General features: G+C 26.8%; 1 protein-coding gene across 3 annotated transcripts in view; it reads left to right on the forward strand.

Annotated features, from left to right (window-relative positions):
- Positions 1–27206, forward strand: part of LOC116777305 (adenylate cyclase type 6) — a 92206-nt gene that overhangs the window by 6109 nt on the left and 58891 nt on the right. For 2 of the 3 annotated variants that reach the window (XM_032670777.2, XM_061526296.1), the window contains exon 2: positions 25543–25976. In XM_032670777.2, the coding sequence (XP_032526668.2) occupies positions 25875–25976 (102 nt within the window). In that variant the 5' untranslated portion in view covers positions 25543–25874. Of the gene's footprint in view, positions 1–9160; positions 9241–25542; positions 25977–27206 lie in introns of those variants that run through there. The other variant, XM_032670776.2, reaches the window with a different exon arrangement.

Below are 27206 nucleotides of genomic sequence, written 5' to 3' on the forward strand. Positions count from 1 at the left end.
TTCTACTGCTACTAATATTTTAATTTTCCATTAATTTATTCCATTTGTATTTTTTAATTATGATGTAAAATTTAATAATCTTTCATATAAATGGATTTGAAATGTTTACTTTGCGTTATTTGATTTAATTCTTATTTAAAATTCATTTTGAACGGGGAAACTTGTTTCTAGTACTTTTACTTTTTTAACTACTTTTCCTCCAACTTCTCTAAAACACGTGTATGCAAAAATGAGTTACTCGTTATGGCCCGAGGCACACCGCTTTATAATTTACTTATTTTTGAGTAACTATTCAGCGTCTAAAAAATAATGACAATATTTTATACATACGCATTTTATATTAATTCATTTTAGAATCTTATATATAAATTAAAATATTTCTTAAAATCAAATAAGTACACGAAAAATGTAATATTAGTCAGATTTAAGTATATTAACTATAATATATAGATAAGATATAGATCACTAGATCTGTTTTTGTCTTGCTATGATTGTAAAATTTTTCTCATGTTTTCCTATTCCTGTTAGTTGTGTCTCCGTAAATAAGATATCGTAAGAAACAAATGAAGGAAAACATCATGAGGAAACCTGGTCTTATAATTTCAAATTATAAGATTGAAATCGTCAACCCGTCTTGAGCAATCGTGGTCATTAATTCTCTAACCTTCTCCATGTGAGAAGAGGCCTTTGCTCAGTAGTGGGCTCCGATAGGTTGATGATGATGAAGAAACAAATAATTAAATATTTAACGCTATAATATTATTTTGGATTGTGGCTATATGTATCTTATCACAAAATTTTTATTTTGCAATACTAATTTAGTATTTGTAATTTGAAAATTTATTGCTGTGAATTATGTGGTAACTAAGGCTTGAAAAGAACAGAAATTATTTGCTTAAAAGATCCCTGGTTCTTAAAAGTTTTGAAGGCTTGTCTGATTGTGGAATACAACAATAAGAATTTAAAGAGTCACAATATGGATGGAAAAGTAGATAGACGCGTATTTAATATTTATGACACTTGGAAACTATATCGGTAGATCTTATTTAAGTTTGATAATAAATATAGACAATATTGATAAAAAGAAATTGTATATATAAAGTTAAAACATAGGTTAAAGTCAATAGGTGATAAAAACATAAAGATTCGAAGCAATAACGATGATTTCTCATATAACATGTTAAATATATTCATTTTTTAATCAGTTTTCATATATGGTTAGGTTATAGTAAATGGTATATTTCAAATGAGTTAGATTTTTGGTGTAATACTTTGTGAAAAAAAAAATCTAACAAAAGAAATATGAGAGAAAGGTATTTCAGACGTGGCTTTGTAATAAAATATTACTTAAGAGTTTTTGTGGGTTGAAATTTCCTAAACTCTCGTTTTATTCAATAATTTGTAACTTGCTTTCTATAAATTTTTAAATCTCAACTGAAACGAATAATATGTGAATTAAAATATAACTGAAATATACTTGTTGTAAAATAAGAAAAGTTCCATCAGAAGTAACAGTTGTGTTGGGATAAATATCTCTTTTTCGAGATTAGTTAATAAAACAGCTCTTTCATTTTGTTATTTATCATAACGCAATTATTTCAATATTCATATAAAACATGTCAATACATTTTTTAAGTTTTCAATTTTATAAATATAAAAACGGCTCGCGTGGATGTTATTTTGTTTAAAAAAAAATGTTTGAAATGTTTTGTGCGACCTGAATGAAAGCTCTGGTTACTTTTTTATTTTGGCAAACATTGGACAGTTTACGATTACAATAATTGTAAAGATTGCTAAAACAAAAGCATCAAATTCGACAGTAACAACGCTGTTATTTTCTGTTGTGTTTTCTAAATATATTGTTTTTGACCAAACTATTTTCACATGGATATAAAATTAAGTAAACTTTTGTTATAGAGGAAAGTTGCTATTATACACAACAAAGAATGCTACTTTGTAAACCTGTCTGTTAAGAAAAATAATAACAATAAGGAGCATGCTACTTTCTTGATGAAGACATGCATTGTGATACTCCACGCTGATATTTTATCAAGATATCTTAGTAGCGAATAACTTACCTGTCAGGCTGTCTCGCTTTTCTGTTTCTAACAATACCTTAAGTTAGTATGGCTTGTATTAATGGTTTATTTGTATCAAATTTTTAACAAGTAAATTTGTTATAAAAAACTTCCTCATAGTAGTCTTCAATAACACTAAAAAAAAGCTTTACTTGTTACTTTAACGTGAATTTAAAAGAAATGTGTTAAGTACAAATAAATTTAAATATAATGTGCAAGTTCAATATTTAAAAAGGTTCTATCCAGTAATAAAATAACAACACGAATTTCATTTATATATATAAAATAGACCAAAACAATTAATTATAGTAATTCGGACTTGAGCATAGGTGCAAAATTAACAGACTCTTGCTATTCTATATGAAAAACTTTGGAAAGTCTGCACAGGAAGTTAATGATAAAATTTTCCAACCACTTTTTATCAGAAGAAAACCAAGCACACAGCCGACTGCTATCCTTTCAGGAATAAAATTGAAACAGTTTATCTACTTCTGTGTTTTCTGGCACGTACTGTTTGAATATCGTTAAAACAAGAGTGAATAGACTTTTACAGATAGAGTGTGTAACACCATCTAAGGCATAGGTATACTATTATCAGATAGGGTGATAGTCAAGCCCTATTCATTTCATAAGAAAATTAATGCACTAACAGAGGCGTAACCGATAGTTCAATAGGGAGTATCAATTGTGATCTTCATTGGTTTTTATTAGAAAGTACGATCTGGAGCCTGCGGAGAGAATTGATACTGTACAGAAAATAATAAATCATTTATCTTCGTAGTAATTTGAATCCACGATTTTTATTTTAATAATTTGTAATTAAAAAATACTGACAAGAGAGATAAAACAAGTGGATTCATGAAATCATTTGAAAACAGTTCTCTGTTACGACCGTTAAAATGTTTTTTAACAGTTGACGCAAAGATCACTGATGCGTAAATATTGAGTTCAATTATCAGAATACCGAGAAACTATGATTGTTTTAAATTCAAGGTAATTTTTTGAAGGAAATTTGTCTCGTTTATTTTACTCAGTGTAAATAGTTTGACCTAATTATACTATTTACAAGTTGCTATAAATAGAAGTTATAAAAATTCTTCCCGTATCAAAACATATTTCTTTCATTATTTGTACATACTCATTAAAAGTATTTTAAAATAATAATAAAAGTAATCGTTTATATATAACAATATTTTAAGTTGGGGACTGACATAAAAAATACAAAATCCTTAATAGATTATTTCTTGGCTTTCGTATGTTAAACATTATTGTCATGTATCGCAAATGTACGAAACAGAAAGATATTATGTTAAGGTTGTTTTGTAGCATAATATATATTTTAAGACTTTTTTGTAAGACATTTTTAACGATCTAATTGATACTAATTGGTATGTGTTTTGTTCTGTAGGTCCCCTCAAATGTTTTAAGATAATTATAAGTAGGTACGCTGTGCTTATTTGTCTTTAATAAAAAGGGTTATTTATGTATAAAAACCTTCTGGATTTGACGTTTGTAATATAAAATCTTCATAGAAATAATTATAAATTGTAGATTTATTAGACTGCAAAGAAACTCCAAGGTAAACGTAATGATAGTAAAAAAATATCGGTTCAATGCCTGTATTTCTCACTTCATACAGTTACGAGTTAATACGGAAATGTTTAACTAATATAACATAATGTATTAATTAAATGCATAATATTTTTCCTACTTTATAGGAACTTTTATATGTAGGTATATTTTCTAAAGAAATCATCTAATTAGCACTACCCGTTTTTTTTTAAGTGCAGTTCAAATAAGAAGCAAACTAAAATATATAACTTTTTGGTGATTTTTATCCAAGTTGTTTTTCATATCTGTTGTCTCAATAAATTAAATACAATTTATATGCATTGTGTGAAATAAAAGAAGGTATGGGAAGTCTTCGTATTTTATTTATCTGACTTTGAGGACTAGAGAAATAATAAAGAAATGCAGCTTTGGTAAACGATACCCTTATTCAGTTATTCGAATTTTCATGTTTCTCTATCTCTTATTTCAATTGTGTGAATTAGGTCGTGTACATATTAAATACATGTTAACTTGCACTTTATAATATCACATTATGTTATTTGAGTAAGGAATCCTGTAATTTGACCATACTAAATTATAAGTGAATTGACATATAATAAAAAATAATAAAAATATGTTATAAATATATACAATTCTTTGATCGTTATTGATGCCGGTGGCGAGTGGAGTTTATAGCATTTGCTACTACCATCATGTGCTTGTTATAAAAGGATCTTTCCTATTTTCAGCTTTCTTTTGATCATAATTATAAGACATATGATTTTTTTATTAAAATAAATAGCTGAACAATTTTAAAATATTGAGGTTAGAGATTATAAAATCTTATAACTTATTTTATAGAATTCCGTTTAAGTTTTGCTTTTATAAAACAAATTAAGCATGTTTGTGCTGCAAATTATTAATGTATTCCATTATAAAATAAATAATAAAAACTTTTGTAAACTGGTCATATTTTCAGGAAACTATTTAATATATCTTTCCTGAACATACACGTATAAAGGAAAAGAATTTCAATATTGGCAAAACATTCATCCTATTTTGTTTATTAAATATCCAACATCAATCCAAGTGGTGTTTTATATCGTCCCGTATTGATTTCTATTTTCAAAATCAAGTGTATGTATGTATGTAATATACAATATTGTTTGTTTGGATCACCAGTAACAAAACAATATTCGTAAAGACTTTATTCAAAAACTTGTTTTAAATTCACGCTCTGTAATGAAAGAAATATGTCTTGTTTATATACGTATGCCTTAACATATAATAGGATTATCAATTCCTTTATGAATGAACTAAAGATATTATTGTATGATTGCAATAAACATAGCTAAGCTCTATATTAGTGTGTATAATCCCACTCACGAGTAGCTTGGTTAAAATTGTTTTTAAGTGGACTCTTATTTCTAAAGTGGAGTTCTGTTTTTTCAGTAGGTCAAGATAATTTAGCGTTCAACATATGTATATATGACTAATGATAAGAATCAAAGATAGTGACATATTTTATTGCTCCGATAATCTTAAACAGGTAGTGTTACTGTATTTAGTGTTATCAGTATTATATAAATTATGCTAGAGGTTGATATAACATATATCGTTAACCGACACCAATTTATAAATATTTAAGTTAATGAAAAACAACAGTCAAAAGTGTTTTATTGATAATTATATAACGTTCAATGAAGAGAAACTTAAAAGCGACAAATTTAATCGCACCTCATACAATTAAGGAAAAACGACCACTCTGGAGAGTTTAAAAATAATTTCCGTTTATTAGCACTTTTCACAATTATATTCAGAATTTTATTAGTTTAAAAAGCAAATTATAAATTTTTGTTTAGATTTGCGATTATACACTTACTAGAAAAACCGCGAACTTTTTATATTCGATACAAAATCCGGAGCCACAGTGCCGAAAATTTGATATCAATTTGTTGTGTTTATTTAATGCTGATATTCTATATAATTTTGGAAACACTATTTAAGTTGTAATTTTGATTATATTATAGATTATCGGAAAATATTATACTTTATCTGTGGCTATCTGTTGCCTGCTCATTTCAACGAAAATGTGGTTATTTAATCGATGAATTTTTTTATGTAATTTGCATTTTAACAATTACCATCAAATTTAAAGTAACCCGATGTTTTTATATAATTATTGTTTGTATGACGTTTCAATTCTATAATTATCAATCTGATTTTCTGAATTTGCACCATATCCATTATAACACAAAAAATGATATACAATTTCCAGAAAATTCGAAGGATAAGTAGTTCTTTTTTAAATTCATTAAAAAGATTCCTTTTTTTAATATTGATAATACTTAATGAGATCTAAGACTTTCGCAAGTTTTATTCTTTCACATCTCGCCTGCCCGTGATCACGGTTGCTGAAAAGTAACCGAAACGTCGGGAATATGTAGTTTTTTACAAAAATAAAGCACGCGTAGTATATCCGAAAAATATTAGTTTCATTAAATTGAAAATACTTATAACATGTCTCGATTTAGGAGATTTATTTCTTTTAGAACAATTCTATTTGTAAAGAAGATATCAATTTGATTAAATTTATAATTAATATGAATGTTAATGGTACAATATAAAAATTATCATTTTGTGTCGATTGGTGAGAAACTAGTAAAGTGGATGAATGAAATTCAAGAAGTCTGATCTGATGTTGTATGAGAAACGTTGTTATAATAAACTTTATAACGGATCCTTATAATGGAATGTTTTGCTTAAGTTTCCGATGAGGCTCTCCAATGACATTATGCAATAACAACAAGTATTATACAATAATTACGAAAACTACTATGTATAGAAAAACTGAACAATTGTAACAACTGTTACGTTTAAGATCCTTAAAGAAATATTAGTAAATATGAAAGAAGTGATACATTTATTTTTACTAACCTTTTTAGAATTAAGTCATTCTTGTATGATGTTTTATTCCTTTTTTCACAACGATGTCCATATGGTTGTTTACGTTATTTTGTCAATATTTTGCTTTGTGCCTTTACTATTATCATATAAAAGGCTATACATAAGCTTTTCAAATTTTGTACCAGTGATTAGACGTACCCAAAATCTCGCTATGTAACAAAAACTATGTAATAGGACTTTGGTGGTTTATATATAATTAACATAAACATATAATTTTACATGAAAAAATGAAATAAATTTAGTTGTGTCGGATCATAATTCACAATTACACCAGGTAGTAGTGACGTAAGTAGTCATAATTCAGTATCTATAATAATAATTTTTGTGTTTATACCTAGATATTAATGAACGTAGGGATACTTTACATTTTGCGGTATTAGTTTTTAAGAGTCATAAAGTCCTTACGCTTTTTAGTCCGTTGAATGATCTTGATTTTATGGACCAGCGCTACCGTAAGTGTCCAAATTGTGAATCAATGGGTAGAGACTGGTAGAAAGCACTGGTCAAAATTAAGTTCTAAAGACACTGTTAGTTGACTTAAAAATGTGAGGTAGCTTACCGAATGCTTTCTTAAATGTTTGGCCAAGATTTTTGCGCAACTTCAAGGAAAGGTTTTGACATTCACTAAAACTGCTCTCGGGTACTACAAATAATTTGAGCACTATCATTGTTTATATCAAGACCCACTTATCTTGAGCTAGTCTTAGGATGTTCACCGTTACTTTGAAGTGTTGTAGAATTTCCTCTAAGGCAACAATGTCGTAAGTAAATTTAAGACTGTAAGAAATTTGCCGTTGATGTTATTTTCGCTATTTTCCAAAGGAGCTTATTAAAGATACCCACCCTCCTGGCTATCTTTAATAAACACCAGAAAATAAAAAAAACGATAGGTTCAAAGAATAGGTATGCATTGACACTTTCGTAGAGATTAGGTCTTTCTCCCTTATCGCTGGATGTAATGGAATTGATATTGTGCTCTGTCATGGTACCTAGATGGAAATTGTGGTCATAGCAAACAAATTTGATAACCGTTGGTGGTATCAATGTAGTCATGGGGCATTTCGACAAAGAGTCATTAATAGGCCAGCTTTTGTCGTCGACGTCTATTTCATAGTCTACCCGTGGCTTATGCTGCTAAAGCAGCATATTATTTACTTTGTTTTGTTATATTCATCTACTGCCATTTTACAGAGTACTTTTTACTCAATGTCAATAAAACGTACGGAACCTGATTCTTTTAATAATATTTTTAATTCATATCTGGTTGTTGTACAAAAAAAAAACATTTTCCAATGAAGAGTACTTATTTTTATGAAGATGAATGTAGCTTATGTATGTTCGATAAATAACCTTTATGGATTCATATTCGTTTAATCAGAAATTCTTTTTTTTTTTATTAATATGAAATATTTTAATAATTATGACCGATATAAAACCTTAAAAGATTTTACAATATTGTGCTAATTATTTGTAAATTACCATAGTATAATTTTACATAAATCCAACTATGCAACTACATAATTTAAGTGGTGTGAATATATTGGAATCAATGTGTAATATTTATTTTTCCATTAACTTGGAGATAGATACGACTTATAGTTTGTTTGGTGAAAATTTCGCATTCGTTTTATTAACGATAAGTCTGAACATTTTGTTTTATAAACTACTACTAACACTACTGCTGCAAAAAAAAAAGAAACAATTAAATCAGATATCAAGTTTAAAAATAGCGTTAATATTAAAAATATTTTTTTTACGCAAATATTTAAATAATTTCCGTAATAAATGACAGATAAAATAATTTTTTATGGGATATTATTACAGAAACTGGGATCTTTTGATGTACTGTAGGTATTGAAAAGATAAGTTTCTCAAGGAAAACAAATACTATAAAATAGTAAAATTAAGCCTCTTAAAATGTATGTAATTGAATATTATTCATACATAAAAAATATACTAATCATTAAAGCCGATTAACTTTTATTATTTACAGCAGAAGTTCGTTTCCTCATGAAATTTCTGTTTTATATATAAAATATAAAATACATCCTGTAAAACGCTGGGCAATTCAATTCTTCGATCTCAAAATTTACTAAAGTTATAAAAGTCTTAGCCTCCTCACAGATAGGAGATTACCTTTTTTGTGTTATTAAGAAGTTATTTGTTTAGGGACATCGCTTTGATTTTTTTACCCTCCTTTTTGCATTAGGACTGAACATTATGCACCCCATCTGAATGTATTCACTTTAACAGCTATACGTCTAACATAGTCATTCAATTCATCATGCTGAATATATCGTACAATCAAACGCTTAATGTGCTCCCTGAGATCTAAAATATGGATAACCAACATTGATAAATATTTAAATATTAAAAAAAATTTAAGAACTTATCTTGGTGATATAGCTGTGTGGGTGATATAGACTCGGTATTGTTCAAAGTATCTGCTAGTTAGGATGTACGCACCCCATACCTATCATCTCCCACAGCTCATGCGCGACGCAACAGATTGGCGGGACGCCTCTCCCATCTTTAGACGCCATTGTTTTTATCTGCTATTCGCGCGCCGGTCGTCAACTAAAGTAGACGTGTCCACTACTACTTGAAAGTTGATTCGCGAAATCGTGTGTTTCCCACTATTCAGGTAAGAAATATATATTTTTTTACAAAGAATTATCATGTTAATCAAATCAATTTCAGTTTTTTTAAAGTAAAAACTTCGTTTAATAATTTAATATTATACTATATAATTTTTATATTTATCTTGCAACTGTGCTTTGCTAGACTTAAATTATTTAAACATTAAAAAACTCTATACTTCATTTGTAATAAATTATAAAGTCCCAGCAATTTTATTATATTTTCCAATTATTATTTTAATGGTAAATTTGGATACAATTGACTTAAGTGAAATATTATTCATTAGAAATATATAGCTTGAATGTCATTGGTGTTTAAAATCAATATTTTAAACTATCTTGTTGTGTTTATTGATATTTTTGTTATATATTTTTGTCCTTCTTCTGTATTCTTTCATTTAAGCAACAGTTAAAAGAGCAAAATTGGTGAGATATTACTATTTTAAATGGGTATTAGATACTCATACGGGTAACTGGAGTTTTGACGATTTGATCATTTGAATTTAAAATAATTCTACGTCTGGTTATGAAAAACAATTGTACACCAATTTCAAACCCTGTATACTGCTGTCTTCTGCAGGACAAAAATATCAGAAAGGTAATAATAAAATCACAACCCACGGTTAGGTATTAAAATTCCCAGGTTGGTAGGATACTAGATTACTTCTATTTCACGTCACTGGTAAAATTAAACACATCAAGACGGGTGGTCACTTAATTAAATCAGTTCGGACACTCTTACTCTAACTTATCACCACTGTTTTGTAACTTAATAATAAATTACGGGGAAAAATTCAATGCTGGTGAGGTAATTGAAACCGCTTTTAAAGATTTCATTGACGTTTACCTATAAATAGCGTAGCCAGTCTACTGTACTCTATATCACGAAGTAACGACTTGTTTAGTATTCACCTACCTTAATCTGATTTGCCAATTGAAATGGTATCAACAATTTACGTGGTAAAAAGAATCAAGAAAATCTTTGGAATAGTAAACTCAATAATATAACGAAATAGACTTTAAATTTGCTGATTAGTCGCTCTGGACACTCCATCAATATTATGTTTCTTAAATGAAAATTATATTTATAGAAGTGATTATGTAATAAAATTGTCGAACTGAATTCGTAACTAGTGACGTCCTCTACAACGTATTAACTATCTTATAGGTGGTTGTGAGGTATTACATAATTAGTTTTTTCAACTTTAGATTTTTGATATATGGATTGGAAGTTTAGATTAATTCATGGTTTTGGTTATGGGCGGAATGACAATAAAATATACTATTTTTCATTACCACATGTGATTCCACATCTATACTTCTCATACTGTGTATTCTTTTAAGCTTACTTTATAGAAAAAAAAACTGTATAGTTTACTAACCTACAGCATCTGTAAAAGGCGCTGAATATATATTTACAGAGTTAGATTAATATAAGCTATAAGCTTATAGGTTCTATTATTGTGATAGGCCCTATAATTTTGTTGAATTTTCTGCTTATTAGATAGATAGTGCATTTATGATTCTCCTTGCAACTAATGTGATGCAATCAGTGCGGACTATTTAAATTAAGACATGAAGACTTCATAACGCATCTCCAGTTCATCTACACTGCTTTAAAAAATATTCCGGTATATGAGTTTGAAAGTTCTTTCTCAGAAGTCTCCCAATTGAGTAGGATAAATAACTTCAGATTAACTACAAACAACGAATTTTTCCTCCATATCTACAAAAATCGCACTGCTTTTTAAGGTATCACGGTTCAATCCTGATTTCATTTTATTGGACAATGCACTTGCGTTTTAATTTCAAGCAAATGTGATTTTTCCGTTGAGCTGCAAACTGGCAGATAACAAATTTGATTAGTAATAAAAAAATAGCTAACATTCCGTTCAATTCCTCTAAGTTAGGTTATTAAACTTTGTCTGCCCCTTTTTTTAATAAACATGAGACATATTTGAATATTAGTAGATTTAAAGACACTGCACCGTATAAAATGATTATCTAAACATATCTGGCTATCAGGGATTTGTTATACGATTCACCAATATCACAATATTGTAGGTATTCCGTAATAAAGACGATAACATTTAGCTGGCTTCACAAAAACCTGATGCAGTAATAAACGCCCAAACGTGGTTTTTTTAATACTTTTCTCACGTTTTCAGTTTAGTGTAAGTTCTACATATTATAGCCTTGACGTATTCTTTAATTATGAATACTGAAAACTATATGAATTGAAATGGATTTTTTAGCATCAAGTCTGAAATAATGATTTTTTGTCCCAATTTAATTTTAACCCTATTTATAACTCAGTAGTAATAATAGTTTTTTTTTTTATAAGACGTGAGTTTTACATATCTATTCTTACGTAAGTCATCTATGTTAGGGTTGTATGGTTATATAGGTACGAACAGGCAAATTATACACCTGTGATCTAAATGAGAAGGCATTTCTAAAATGGCAATGTTCTACGGGACTTTTTGAGGAATTTGAGTATCTTCTTTGAGTTGCTTAAAATTTGTAGGTCAGGTAAGCAAATCCTTAATATATTCTGATTTCTTTTTGTAAGTCTTAATATAAGTATAAAAGGATGATATTCTTACAGAATAGTAGTAATCATATTTGTGGTGATTTTCTAAGGCAGAATTTTTAAAAGATCCTCTCACATATTAAATTTTAAAGGAGTCCCTGAAATTCAAAACCCACTTAAATCATAACCCAAGTGCAGGTCAGGAGGGTGGAAAAGTGCCATAATGTTAATGTTCTTGAAGTTTTATGAATTTCAAGTTTATTTATTAATATTGTTTGCAAACATATTTTATGTTGCCTTTATTATAAAAACAAAGAAAACTGTAAATATTTGACAATAAGAAAGATAAAACAATATTAGTAGATATATAATGGAAACTTGTTACTATATATAATTACTTTATTATTTTTCTCTAAAATGTTTAGTAGGTAGTCGTTATTTTGACTTTGATGTATGTTTGTGCTCAATCTTTATTTATCTTCCATTGATAAAATATTTGGATGTCGAAGAACTGTTAAACACTAGAATGTTAAAAACTGATAGCGATATAATTATACTTAATATACCTATATGTACCTACATATAAATTTACCATACAAAAAAAATGAATGCGTACAAAGATACAGTACATAAAACGATACATTTATAAATAAATTAATCATAATTATCATAACACAACTTTTGATACCACAGTTCTTTAATAAAAACAAAGCGAAGTATTGAAATGAAGAAATAGGGAATTTTCCATTAAAGCAAGACGTGAATTCCATTAGCTCTGAATTGCTTTGATGTATTGAAACGACTTGTAAGTGCAGTTGTATGATTTTTGATTTTTATAAAGGTAAAGTTTTTATTAAGCTTACATATGTATGTAAAACGTTAAATTTAATTCAGTATGTTAAAATAGTAACAAATAATATAAGTAACTAGAACGATTAGATATAACTCTATCGAAACTTATAAATGAAGTGAAATAGGAAACCCTTTGATTTAAGATGAATTGACGCGTGAATTTATACTTGTGGGTTCGATTTAAATATATCAAGATGCGAGCTTTGATAATAAGAGTCTAAATAAACTGACACTCAAAATAAATAACTTGTGCACCGACTTTTAAAAGATTATAAGTGAAATATAAAAAAGTGTTAGGTGTGTAAATCTTTCATCCGTAAAATAATTTCGTCATAATTGTGCGGGGTATATTTTGTAAAGTGTATAAAGTATATCAGATTATCTCTTTAATATTGCTATTACGTTATTCCGTATATTTATGTAATAAAGTGTTTTTATCACAATGCACAGTCATTTTAACAGTCGCTTAACAGCATCAAGTGTACTTGAGGTTAAATTACTTTAACGTATATTAAATACACTAACGAGCGCATAATTTTGGACTGAAGTGTGTTGAACGTTGTACAACAATGTGAAAATATTTAACATATGAAATTTTATTTTTTAGGTTATAATGCTTCCAAATGACTAATGTGCATTTTTAATTTTCACCTTATGCATGAAATATATTAACGTAATTTAATGTCACTCTAACAGAGAAGTAATATCAATTTATGATATATTTATAAAATAAAAATTTTTTATCTAAAGAAATTGACCTTGACATTATGATATTACCATAGGTCTGCGTTTAAAGTTTACAGGAGGGTTGTCAATTTTACTCACGTTTATGAGTAAATTTGTCAGTGCCTATCAGTTATTCTATTTTAGGTATATCGATACTTATATACATTCAGAAAATTCATAAATTAGTTATTGTAAATAAATATACTAGCACTGTCTGATTACTATTAACCACTACATTGAATTTTTAATAAAAAATGGGATGAAATCTAGAAGCGCCGGTGAATTTATTATTAACTTTAAACTCATATATCTTACAATAATATTCATCTATACAATTCATTCAATGAAATTAAATCTTATACACGTCAAATTATTATCCGTAGTTTTTTTGTGTTCTACATATAGCCGTATCTAAAGTTGCAGCTCAAAGTGTATTTCTTTTTATAAATATTCTTAGAATAGAAAGGCAAATAAAATTAAAGAAATTTTTATTAAAACTATGAGTAATATTCTTTTTTATTAACAATATTCTTTAATTATAGTTAGAGCTAATTATATTTTGTAACGTGTTAGTTTCTTTGAAATTATTTTACTTTATAATGAAAACGAAATTTTATTATATGTTTACATTTTTCACTTTACATCGTATAACGTTTAATAAAATCGATGTTAAAAGTTTGACTATATGTAATAAAATGAATGTTTGACGCGATCTAACATTATACTACGTTGTACTTATAACATGTGTAAAACACACCTCTCTATTTGCTTTGGTAAGGTACTTGTGCGGTAAAACGGATATATTGATACATGCTAAATCTAATGATTTATTTGAAACATCTAAAACACTTAGCGATATTATATCTATCAGAGGGTACATTTTCTGGGGTTTTTTGATATTACAATAAATTATAAGAATATATGGAGCAAGTCAAAAAGGTGTGATAACATTTCTTTTAACATTATCATTATATTACAATTCATAAGTAAACTGATATAACATATTACTTTTCAGAGGTAAACTGATAAAAACGAACTTATCATATAATACAAAAAGTGGATCTACTTACTTCCACTGAGTAATAGTTATCATGTTTAGCCGCTTTTAATTTAATGTTAATTTTGTCCCTAAAACCTGTTGTTTATTTTCTCTTTTCTTCTACGACAATAAATAATAAACAGGGTCACATTAATGTAGTTCGATTTTATAATAACTAAATTAGGGATTTTTGCATTTATCCATAACAATGAAACGATTTGAAAACTCTATTGAAAATGGGTAAATCTAATATTTTTTTTTTATTTTTTATGCCCGAAAATGGTTTGTCATTTTCTGCCGGTGTTTTAATGAATAAACAAGCTATGGTTATAGTTTCACAGCCACTGTCAATATGGGCTGCCCGTTAAACCAGGAACATTTACATTCAAATTGCCAACAATATTTATCTACTTCGAACTTTTCATTACTTCACATTCTACATTATGTTATTTTACGTACAAATTTAAAATATTACATTATATAATTAATCTAATTGAGGTTAACATTTATTCAACTTTGCATATTAGACAGATCTTTGATCCCTTTGTTTATATAATAAATAATTATGATTTTCATTGCCTTTTAAAATTTTATTTTGGATTTATTTATTCGAATACTGGCGATTTGACTAACAGTATACCTACCAATGGATGTATGTAAAATATGTCTACAGTAGGGCGCTGTCGACTGAACACACGTCAAACCGTCAAATCCTATCAAAACGCGACGAGGTATGGTAAAGTGGGTAACAAATCTCAGACAGTTTTTACCGCTATACTGAAAGCCTTTTTCCATACAAATAAAATATTATTTACATATACGACCCTAAGTGTTATGATTATTAGGTGAATTTTAGAATCTATCATTCTACATATACATAAAAAGGATTTATATCCAAAACCAATCAACCGGCATTTTCTTAATATTGAATGATAAAATATAAGATATTCTTTAATTTTTTTCAATATACGGGCTAGAAAGTGTTACATTTTATTTGTAAAGAACGTTGTTCAGATATGTATCATATAAAAGAAAAATCTACCTCAGTGTTTTTTCTACTTTGGCAAAGAAATAGGATGGACTAAAAATAAAAACTAAATAAATACTTTAAATATAGTAAATTAGGTACAAATATATGAAATTATTTAGTGGAATAATTACATTGAGCTACCCCTCCTGTGAGAAAGTAAATAGTTTTGCAATATTTCAAAGAGATTTCTGTAACATCAGGAAGACCAATTACGATGAGATTGTTTAATAATTGTTTAAAAACGACATTTCAAATTAAAACAAAATAATTTAAGATAAATAATTTAACCTTGAATGACTCGTTTAATGGTTAAGAAAGCTGTCAAAGTAAAATGGAAAGAATTGAAAAAAATAAATATGATAAATTTTATAGGTTTGTCTAAAACCGTGTTAACGATTTTTCTAATATTTATAATGACTAAAATGTTGACATTTGTGTATATTTAAATTATTAAATAATAATAATACATAGTCAGTGCATTAGCTCTAACTATGTATTATAGTTGAATTAATAGGTTTCTGGGATTATTTATTCCGCTTTTGTTTTAAAATTTATATTAAATACATTTTGAAATTATAAACTTTAAAGGACAGATTTTTTTTGTTGTAAATTATTTGCATTAGTATTTAATGAGTAAAGGAACACTCAATTTCCTACAATTTTAAGTATCTACTATAAACAGGTGCTTTATTATTATACAAAGTAAGACATATTTATTGAAAATCATTACTATTTTATATTATTTTTTACCTTTCTCTATTATTTTTACTATTTATATTTATATTTAATTTACCTAAAGTGGTATACATGCTATTGTTTGTCGATATTCGACGAATCTGGATTAGTTTGAATTATTTTCAGATTTTCAATTTTATAATCATGTAGGCAGTATTTAAATTTTTTTATACTCGGTTATTTTATAACAACCTTGGCTTTTTGCACTTAAATGTGCTTCACACTATTGATACAAAACATACATGAAGTGATATATTAGAAAATATCAAAGTTATTATTTATATATAATACATAAAAAAATATTTTTATTAATAATTATTATATACAGTAATTTATACATTATTATCTTTTTATTTCCTAGTTCTTTTACTTTTTAACTGTTTTAAAATGATACTGTTAATGACCACTTGTCACCTTTTTTGTTATAAATTATCTCAAGAACTTAATAAATATGCTACAGGTCAAACTATAATATTTGCTTACGTTAATATATATTTTATATGTTTGTTTTCAGTCAGGGTAATAAATAGCCATGCTTATAGACAATTTATTTTTATAACATAAATAATGATTATATTTTAACGTTATCAAATTTAATAAATATAAACATTATTAATTTCTATCTCTGGATATATTCTTTTGAAGACTGAACAGTTATTGGAGAACTAGCAATTTATTTGGTATTAGTATCGGTCACAGATAAAAGGGCTCAAATAAAAATATGAGAAGCAATAAAATTTGATCCGTATTGTAGGTTATTTCACTAAGAAATAAAAGGAGATATAAAATTATCAGTTCTTAACTGAACACAGTCATCATTTTTCACTTTATATTAGATATTTTATGACGCCTTAAAATATATACTTCCCTTTTATTTTACAAGATAGGTATTTATCACAGATAAAAAAGGAGTTATAAATTTTTTAATCTTGTTTTTATTTCATGTTTGATTTCGTAGGTAATACTTTAAAGTTCCATGTACAGTGTTAAAATAACAATTTTAAATTTTCACTAGCATACCAATACGTTGTAGAAGCTAAGTTTGTAATTTAGTTATTTGGTCGTTAGATCTACGATCTAGATAAATAATATAATTTTTAGATCGTTACTTTATGTATTTTCAGGGAATATATAATTAATAAGTAAATGTTAGCATAATATAAAAGCTCGGGGTTTTTAATATCAGTTTATAAAATAATATTAAATAACGAATGCTGATAAATTTATGACAACACAGGAGGAACCTAATAATTTTGAATGGCATCAAAGCTTGTTTATAAAATATGTGGATTTAAATGAGCTGTATAAGTATTATTTCATAAAAAAAATAATGTAAAATGACTATGTAATTAAAATTATAATAAAGCTACAAATAATTTTTAACATAAATTATTAATTTCATAGGTTTTTTGGACCGCATTGAGAAAGAAATTTTTTAGAAAAAAATAAGTTGTTAAGGTTATATAGAAAAATTAATTGTTTTATTTTTTTTAAAGTAGCCAAGTCTGAAATAACGAATAGTAGAAAATATGTTACCAAGCAAATCAGATCATACACACAAAATATTGAATGCGCAGCTAGGAATATAGATAAGGCAGATTTTACAAAATGATATCGGAGTTATTTCCTAATCAATCTACATAAGTTTAAATATTTTATTTGATTATTTTATTGTTTTACGGATTAAGTTCTCTTATTTTAAGAAACACCTAATTGCAGTCTGACCATAGTAAATGTTAAAACTCTATTTATAAATATATATAACACTCTTGCACCTTCCGTGTTATAAAATTAGCGAAGGTTTGATATAGGTGTAAACATATTATTCTCAAAAAGGTTAACCGTGCCCTTTTAAAGAAAAAAAGTTATAGACTGTTTTTATGAAACCACGATGAAAAAACTTTTCTGTTTCTCTCAAGCATTAAAAGTAATTTTTTTCTGAAAATTATTTGCATTAAGGTAAAGTAAAATTGCAAAAAAGTCTTTATATAACCATTGAAGTATACGAATGGTAAGGAAAAGTCGGTAGTCGGCAGTCTCTTAACTATTATTTTTGAATCTTTCTTTTGTATTCTTATGTATTCATACCTATATATAATTAAATCATTCAATCAAAACAGACGTATTTTGAGATCTGAGAACAATATTTATTATTTAAATAACTGATTAGACATACGAATACCTCAGAGCTCTTACAAAATCGAGTGAAATATTAATGCTGCACGGTTACCTGATGCAATAAAAATTGCACTTTAAATTTTATCTCCAAAAGGGTTTTATAGATAATATATATTTCAAATAACTATTTTCAATGTGCTACTTTGTTATACTATATCTGTTACAAATTGTAAGGATTAACGTGTAATGTAAATAAAACATTTCGAGATATACTCGTGTTTTTTACATTGAAAATTTTATATATTGTGTATAAATTTTCTGGCAGCTTTTACAATACCCTTATTTTATCGTTAAAAAAATAATATTTTGTTATCAAAACGTGACTATGACTGAATCAGGCACTTGTAATTAAAATCATCAAAAGGTATTTTGTATTTCTGTGTCATACAAAATATTTTTTTTATATGTACCTATTTCTATATAAATTTTAAAGACTGCAAAAATGTTTTGAGTCTTACATTTAAAAAAAATTGAAAAAGACAGATTAATTTTAATAAATTATAAAAATTAACCAAGTATACTAATAGTCTAAGTGTGTCTCATTAAGTTATTAAACTTTGTGTGCTCTTAATGCAGTCCCAAATCAGATTAACTGTGGGCTCAGTAAGAGGCCGCACTGCGTCGAATATCGATTCTATTTCGTTGCCAGAAATTCCGCACCAGGGGTAATTTTCTGACCCACATATAATTCTATACTGTTTCCTGTAAGTAGCGGGTTCCAGTTTTGTTCGAGTTTTTAACGGTTGTCATGTTTTTACTAATTAATAATTTTAAAATAACTTTTCTGTCTGTAAAGTTACATATAGAAGTATATACATATGTATTTATAGTTGTTATGTATCTGTTAATTACCACACGTAGTCCATTGAGAAGTTACAATTAGGTTTGCTTTCCCCAGAGGAGAAAATATGAATATGACAGAAAATGAAAAATAAAAAATAAATAGAAATTAACAAAAACGCTGATTGAAATGAAAATAACTGAAAACTTTTAAATATATTTACTTTTAAGCATAACAAAATTTTTCCAACTACTATTCTGAAAAATTACGAGAATAGGGACCTACCAATCTGAAACTTAAGATACATATATACTTATTCATTAAAATCAAAAAAAAAAAATTATTGCCTAGTTATTTTTTATTTCAATATAAACTTTTTTGAGACAACTTCTCATATAGTAGGTCAGTGAAAAGTTAAAGAACATTCGTATTAATAATCTTTTAAATTAAATATAAAAAACAATATTAAATAAACATCTACAGATCATAAATAACTAAAATTAATAAAGCTTCTTGATAACAAATTTCCCTATGAATATACTTGTCGTATGTAGACTTAGTTGGAAAATTATAATGGTTTAAATCAATCACAGCAAGGTATTTGTTTTACTTGTTTTTCTACTCAAGTTGATGTCACGAGAAAGTTTCGTATCACATACATTATGTTATGACGCTATAGGAATATACTGAAAGTTTTATAGTAAAAGATGTTTTATTGTAAAAAATAAAAATTAATTAATAAGTCCGCCATCTTGGACATGCAGCTATGATGAATTAAGTATGATATTACAGATTTTACCATGCATTTTCATCCAAACATAACGAACTGTATTGAAAATAGTTACAACCACATTATGAAATTTAAGAATAAAGCATGATTGTCACAAATTTGCTTGCATTGTAATTTAAACTTGACTTGGATTCAAAATTTCAGCTCAATCGTTTGAAGTTCATGTTTAAGTTAAAGTCAATTTTGTTGCAAGATTTCACATCAACATATAACATTCATACTTTGCAAGTTGCCTAAAGAATCTAGAAAGGTTTTAAGTTATAATTTTATAATAATTGGTATATATAGACAAGGGAAAACAAGGACAAAATGAAATCCGGTAGTTGTTTAGTTATAAAGATTACTATAGTTATCCTTTACACTTACTATTTATAGAACATGTTTCAAAGTATTACACGATGATTGTGTAATTATTTGAAATTTATTATAAAAAATGATATTTTTTATATATCTACAAGTAATCACAGTACGTAATTACTTCTTTACAAATAATCTTAAGGGTTTGAAGAGTAGTCTATGTCAATATAATACTTGGTCATATTGAGATTCTCTATAAATTGTGCGTATCAATTTTTTTTTTCATCATTATTTCTTCAAATTACCGCTTTCAAGAGACTTTTCGTGTTTTGATAGTAATAAATTATAACTCTCTTATTTATTACCCCAGATACATTAATGTCTTAAACTAAACTTTTATAAATCATGTTCAATAACATGACATAATAATTAGAAACTTTTTTGGTATATAAATTATAGTTCTTGATTCATTTTCAAAACAGTGAACATTGTAAAAAAAATTATGTTTACGCATTACATCGTTTTAACTAAAAGTCTCATTCTTCAATATGACAATATTTAGAAACGTGCCTAAATATACAACATAGGCCCCATCTCATCTTTTTTTTCAATATGTTTTAGTTACAATAAACGAGATCTTAAGTTATTAAAGCAAACATATTTTCTTCCTTTCATGTATTATGTTATTAGAAGGATGGTAGTAATAAACTATTAATAAAAATTGTGGGAAGTCGAATAATTTTTAATTATATATTTTACTTGTGAAAAATATTGAATTCTCAAGATCGTCTATAAAAAAAAACATCCTCTAAAACTATTGTGGTTTTTATTTTATTCCCTCGTAAACTTAAATGCTTTATGGCTGTCATAAGTTAAGTTTGTTGAGATTATTGATTTTTTCAATATTTCATTTACCTTGTTTATGGATTGTTGTAAATTTCAAATAATCTAAATTATATTGTCAGTAAGGCTTTTCAGGAAATATAGATTTCAATTTTGAAGGTTGCAACTATGAGAGATGTGACATTGTAAATATGAATACTAAACAATTTTATTTTGCATATCGTTTTGTCAAAAGAAGAAACGACACAAAGACAAAATTTACATAAAATATTAACCACAATTGTCACTTACTGTATATAGAACATTAAGAAAGGAATGTCAGTGTTATCTTTATTTTAATTCATTTTCAATCGTTAGCGTATTAATTTGTCTTAAACAAATATTGTTTTCTGTCAAGAAATGGATAATCATCACTTTTAAAACAAAAGTTTTTATTTCTAGAATAAATGAATAAAGCAATCAATAAAAATTCAATAAAACAATCTTGAAACATAGCACGTAAACTTGGGATTATTGCAAGGAAATTATTAACGCCAGTACGAATGGCTTGTCATAATTTGTTATTTAAGACGAAGGGCGACAGGCAGAGGTCAGGTAATGGAGATTAGGGTATGTATGGGTAAATAATATTAATTTTAGAAGGGTCCTTTGCGATCTGAAACATTGAAAATGAAAGGTTGGTTGACAATAATTAACATAGTAGGATTATTTTTCTAGGACAATAACGTTTTGTGATATTACATAAGATTTCTATACATTTTGTAATTTTAATTTTGAAATAAATACTGTATTTTTAATTTGTATTATTACCGAGTTTAAATTTCTTAGCTATAATTTTTCAGCTTACCAAACTATGATTTAGGCTGTGGTTAACACTTTACTATTAACTTACAAAAGATAAAATTTGTCTCAAAAATAATAGTTTCTGTAAATCTCAACGAAAAGCCTAGGACTTTTTCAGATTAAATATTTGTCTATACCATACTGTTAAATCAGTATTGGCATGAAACTGTTTCAATGAACCATTTAGCTTCAACTTACATTGTACCGCCGGAGCCGCGGCGTACCTCGGTGTACTTTCGTTTTCGTAAAATCATTATTTCTGTTCTCTCGGAGATAACTTACGGTATGTCCAAATAATTCAAATTTATGATATTTGTATAGATAAAAATAGACATAGCCCACATGAAATTATAAATACCTTATAAACACATATTTATACATAAGTCAACTTATATTATCATAAAATAAGAGGTTTAAGTTTCAAGTTACAGTTTAATATTAAATAATACTCTACGCAAAATACATATTCAAAGTTGATAATTTTGGAATTCAGGAGATTTCTTGTAGAGTACTAGTAGCGCTTAAATAGATTTTCAATTAAGACAAAAATTTCAATTATATCGTGCTTTGTTTGTTTCATCTATGTTGTGTTCACAAAGCGAATATTGTGTAATATTAGGCTCGGAAGCTCGTTTGTTTATGTAACAGACAGAGTTTACTAAACAAGTATTATTATTTATGGTTATCAACAGTTCATTTGTCTTTCAATTCAATTTAAACTGGACTCACTAATGATTACATATTCACGCATTTATAATCGTATTAAAATATCTAAAATCACTCTGATTAAACAGGCCTCACCGCATACATCATTGTCATACAAACCAACTGTATATTTGTATATACATACTCGTATGTGTGCAGTATATTATTTTAATCGATAAATTAGTTGTTTTATTAGGAATAAAAATGTCACAAGTTAAATAAATATTTGTAAATAGAAATACAACTAAACGCCCTTGGCTTTTAAAGATATTTGCTTAATATATAAGAATTGAAGTTTCTGTCAATTATATTTATATTAGATCGTTATTTATTAAAAGCAGTTGTAAATATATGATATTTAAAATTCTCGCAACTCTTCATTTAGTTGTTAATTAAACAAATTAAAATAAAAAAAATTGCAAAAATTATAAAAGATTTGTGAGAAAAATTAATCCTTTCATAGTTTTTGATTCACACCATTGGTGTTTTGGATATCAAGTTGCTATCTCATTCTTTTTACACAATCAAAATTACTCCTGATAATATAAACGTCATTAAAGATCGGCTCGATGTTTTCAGCTGGTAATCTATGGTTACTTGTTGTAAAACAACGATTACATGATAAGGATATATACATATAATATGATATTATATACATATTTGTATGACTAATATTTATCAATATTTTGATGGAACAATACAAAAATATTACATAATCTTAAACCATGTCTGTGTTGGTAGATCTTAAAGTTATATATATACATATATATATATTTCCTAAGACTTTGAACGGTAATTCTTCGTAAAGATAGTAATTCATTCAGGATTCCAATCAATACAGTATCTTTCTCGTTTTCATTGTTTGTGTTCTTCCGCCGGTCATGAACATTGATTTTATTCAGTATGAGAATTACGTTTTTTTTTTAATATTGTGTAAGCGTATTGATTATAAGAAACCTTGGTTATATCACTCCCTTAATTTTTATAACATTGTCGTCTGTTTTCATTACGGTTTTCTTTTATATTGTATGTAAAATTTATTCGTGTTAGAACTTTTCGATATCTTCGATACGTAAGAATGGGTTGTATATATAATAGGGTTGTGCTCTGTTTTGTATTTTAATCAATCTTATAATTTCATATTTGAAATAATATGGTCAATTGTTCAAATGATAGGATTCTTATATTATTTGATATTTTATACACTTCGTCCCTTTTTCATATCCACGTTTATTGATATATTTTATATGGCATGCTAATATTTTATTTACGGTAATTTGAGCATCAGTCGTAAATGTTAGCAATTTCGAAAATCTTACAACCCCTTAGATTAATGTTAAGTGTCAATATAAGAGTTGTAAATGTTCTATGTGCCTATAAAAACCTCGCAACAGAAAAACTGTACTATAATTCTAAATAAAAAATTAAGTGAAATTAATATTGAGATTGTATTAAGGTTGTAATGTAACAAATGCAATATAAAAAATAGCTTTCTATAGTTGATTTTCCTTTAAACTAGTGGCACAATAAGCGAGTATTAACAGATATTTTCAGATTTTTTAAATGTCAATCAATCAACTGAAATGATTTATTATTTAAGTTGAAATGATTTAATATGCAGTGAAACTTTAAACAAGCTTAATTTAAAACGATCGAATTTCTTCTAACGGATCAATAGTTTGACGTAATACAACCTAATGTCAGGTTTTTTCATTATTAATTACGTCACATGAACTTATGAATGATGGTTGGATATGGTTTTATATTACTTTAGGGTATTTTTTATTTTTGGTATGAAGAAAGTAATAGAAATATACGTTTTTAATATTTTAGTTTTACGTTTCAATTACATGTTTTTGAAACACATGCTTTAACGTAATTGAAATATGAAATGAAATAAAAATAATTCTGTTAACAATACGTATGAAGTAAGTATATTACTTCCAGTAATATAATTGAATATCATATTATAAAACTATATATATTATATTTTAACTTCAATGTTTGTCATAATAGCCCTGTGATATATGGATATCATTTTTGTTCCATTCAGTAATGATCAAAAATTAAGATATCTATTTTGTATAAACTCAAAATTTAAGAAACCCTAAATGCTTTCACGCTCTTAACCGGAGTAATTTTTATTTAGATTGACGCCATTTTGTACGCAATTCTGTCTAAATTGGAAAAGCTTGCGCGAGGATGTTGAGTGTTTACATAATATAAAAGGTGTAAATTTTGCTCTGTACGTTGACTTTAATTCTAATTTAGTTTCACAGTCTTTGAGTGATTCTAATGGCTTTCCCTTGCTCTTTGTCTATACGAGTAGGGAATTTAGGATGTAATACTGTAATTTGAACTTTTAAAGTGTTTTGCCTGGATAAAGACTTGGAATTAAAATTAATGCTGTATAATGTCTAGTCTTTTATCTACCTAGACCTAATTTCATCTTTATTGTAACATCAAAAAGAAATATCGTTGATTTTCCGCCTTTTAACCCCTTAACGACAGTTGCTACGAGGGTGCCATACAGTAATTCAATGGCAGAGATTGAAAGGAAGTATTGGGAAAACCAATGTTTGAGTTTTCTGAGTATATTTTGTAATATGTATAGAATGTGAAAAATAACACATAATTTGAAGTTCAAATACCATCGTTACTTTACATTTTCTATAACTTAAATTAAGTTTGTTGAGATAAAATATTCCTTCATTTGTTATTAACATAAATGGAAAATTCGTTTGTAAAAATTAATATTAAGTAATTATCAAAATTTTTCCTCTATTCGAAATGCAGCATGTATTTCTTATCTAAGGAAAGAAAAAAAACTTTGTCAGATCAAAGAAAATCACTGCACTAGTATTAGCAGTAGTTATGTTTTCTTTCATTGAAAGTTAATCATGAAATGTTGATATTTTATTTATAAAATTATTTATAAATTTTCTTTTGTTTCAGATTTTCGTAATAGTGACATCTTGAATTATCTGTTTAATTACATGTTCATAGAAAACCAATTTTATTTTTAATATTGTGTGAGTGTATCTATCGCCTGTCTCTTATGATTTAAAATACAAAGTGCTAAATTGGTGTTCAATGTGTTTGATTTTCATTTTTTTTTATTTATACCATGTAAAATTTGTTAATGAAGTGCTATTAGTGACAATGTATTTAAAAAATGGAAATGGTGGTTAGATATTGAGATATAGTGACCTTTTCAAGTGAAGTTTTTTGCGGCAGAGACGCATAATGTTTGTTAAATAGAAGATTATAAAGCTAACGTAGTAATAATGTCGTTGCCAATAAAGCGTTCCTTCAGCTCGGAAGGAGGAGCCACTAAGCGAGATTGGAAAATGAGGCTCAGTCTTCGCAGCCGGAGTGGACACAGTGTCGTAAGTACTTATTTAACATTAAATATTTTGCAAAACTTTTCATTATAGTCCTTAAAACTCTTTTTTAGTGTTTGGCGAATGTACAACAAAACTTTTGGAAACAATTTTCAGAAACAATTATGAAATATACACCAAAAGCTTCTGAACTTCGCTTTCATTCGTAACGCTTTGTTATTTGAAGGTTAAAAGTTATCAATCACTTTTTTAAAAAAATAGTAGTATTTGTTTAGGTAGAAATATTGCGGTTTAAAAAACATTTATACACTAAAAGACCCTTTATATTAATTAAGTTGCTCTGATCATTTTTGTCCACTGCGGTCGATAAATTCTTTCATAAGTAATCTTTATCCGTGCAAGATTTCTGTTGGATTAATATATGTTTGATAATTTTATCATTATTTACCTTCTCATATCACACAAACCATTTCTGCATATCGATTTATGTTATTTCTTTAACTAACTACTTCTTTAAGCAATACTTACTTTTAATTTACCAATATCGTTTCTAAGCACTACAAAAGCTCCATTACATAAAAGTGTGCTGAAGTTAAAATCCATATTTTGAAAAATTTACTAAGCTTTTTTCAAATCATAATTTTACAAGAGGATGTTACGTGATGTGAAAAACCAGACAGACTATTGTATAAAATTTTAATTACATATGATTTTAATTTGACAAGGAATCAGAGTAACCTAGTTTTTAATTAATTTTATGTGGTGCAAAATAAATAAACGCTGTTTTGATTCTTATTAACATAAAAGATTTTCAAATTGTCTAATTAATATTACAATAGATAATTTTCTAATATTATAAAAAATTTACTAAACAATTTTTAAAACGTTCCCACTTTGTAGGATTATTTTACTAAAAATAAATTAAAATACATGAAGTATGAATAAAAAAATTTTAGACACAGCTTATTCCTAAGTATAGTTTTATAAATACCAGACATAAAATCTAAGAATACAAAACTACATTCTGAATTTTATACAATACAAACATACTAAGGAATATTAAATTTAAAATGATACTTTTAATTCTTTTTAATAGGATCTTAGTAGAAAAATTAGAATAATGGAAATAGTTTTTATATTTGAAATAAATATTAACTAACATCGTCGAAATAGTTTTTGAAAAGATTGCAACTGGTGTTAGTTTAACTCTTACATGCAACCTTATTTATTGAGATCAATTATATAATGTAGTTCTTAAAATAATAACACTTAGTC

Source organism: Danaus plexippus, chromosome Z (assembly GCF_018135715.1).
Source record: "Danaus plexippus chromosome Z, MEX_DaPlex, whole genome shotgun sequence".
Classification (NCBI taxonomy): Eukaryota; Metazoa; Arthropoda; class Insecta; order Lepidoptera; family Nymphalidae; genus Danaus; species Danaus plexippus.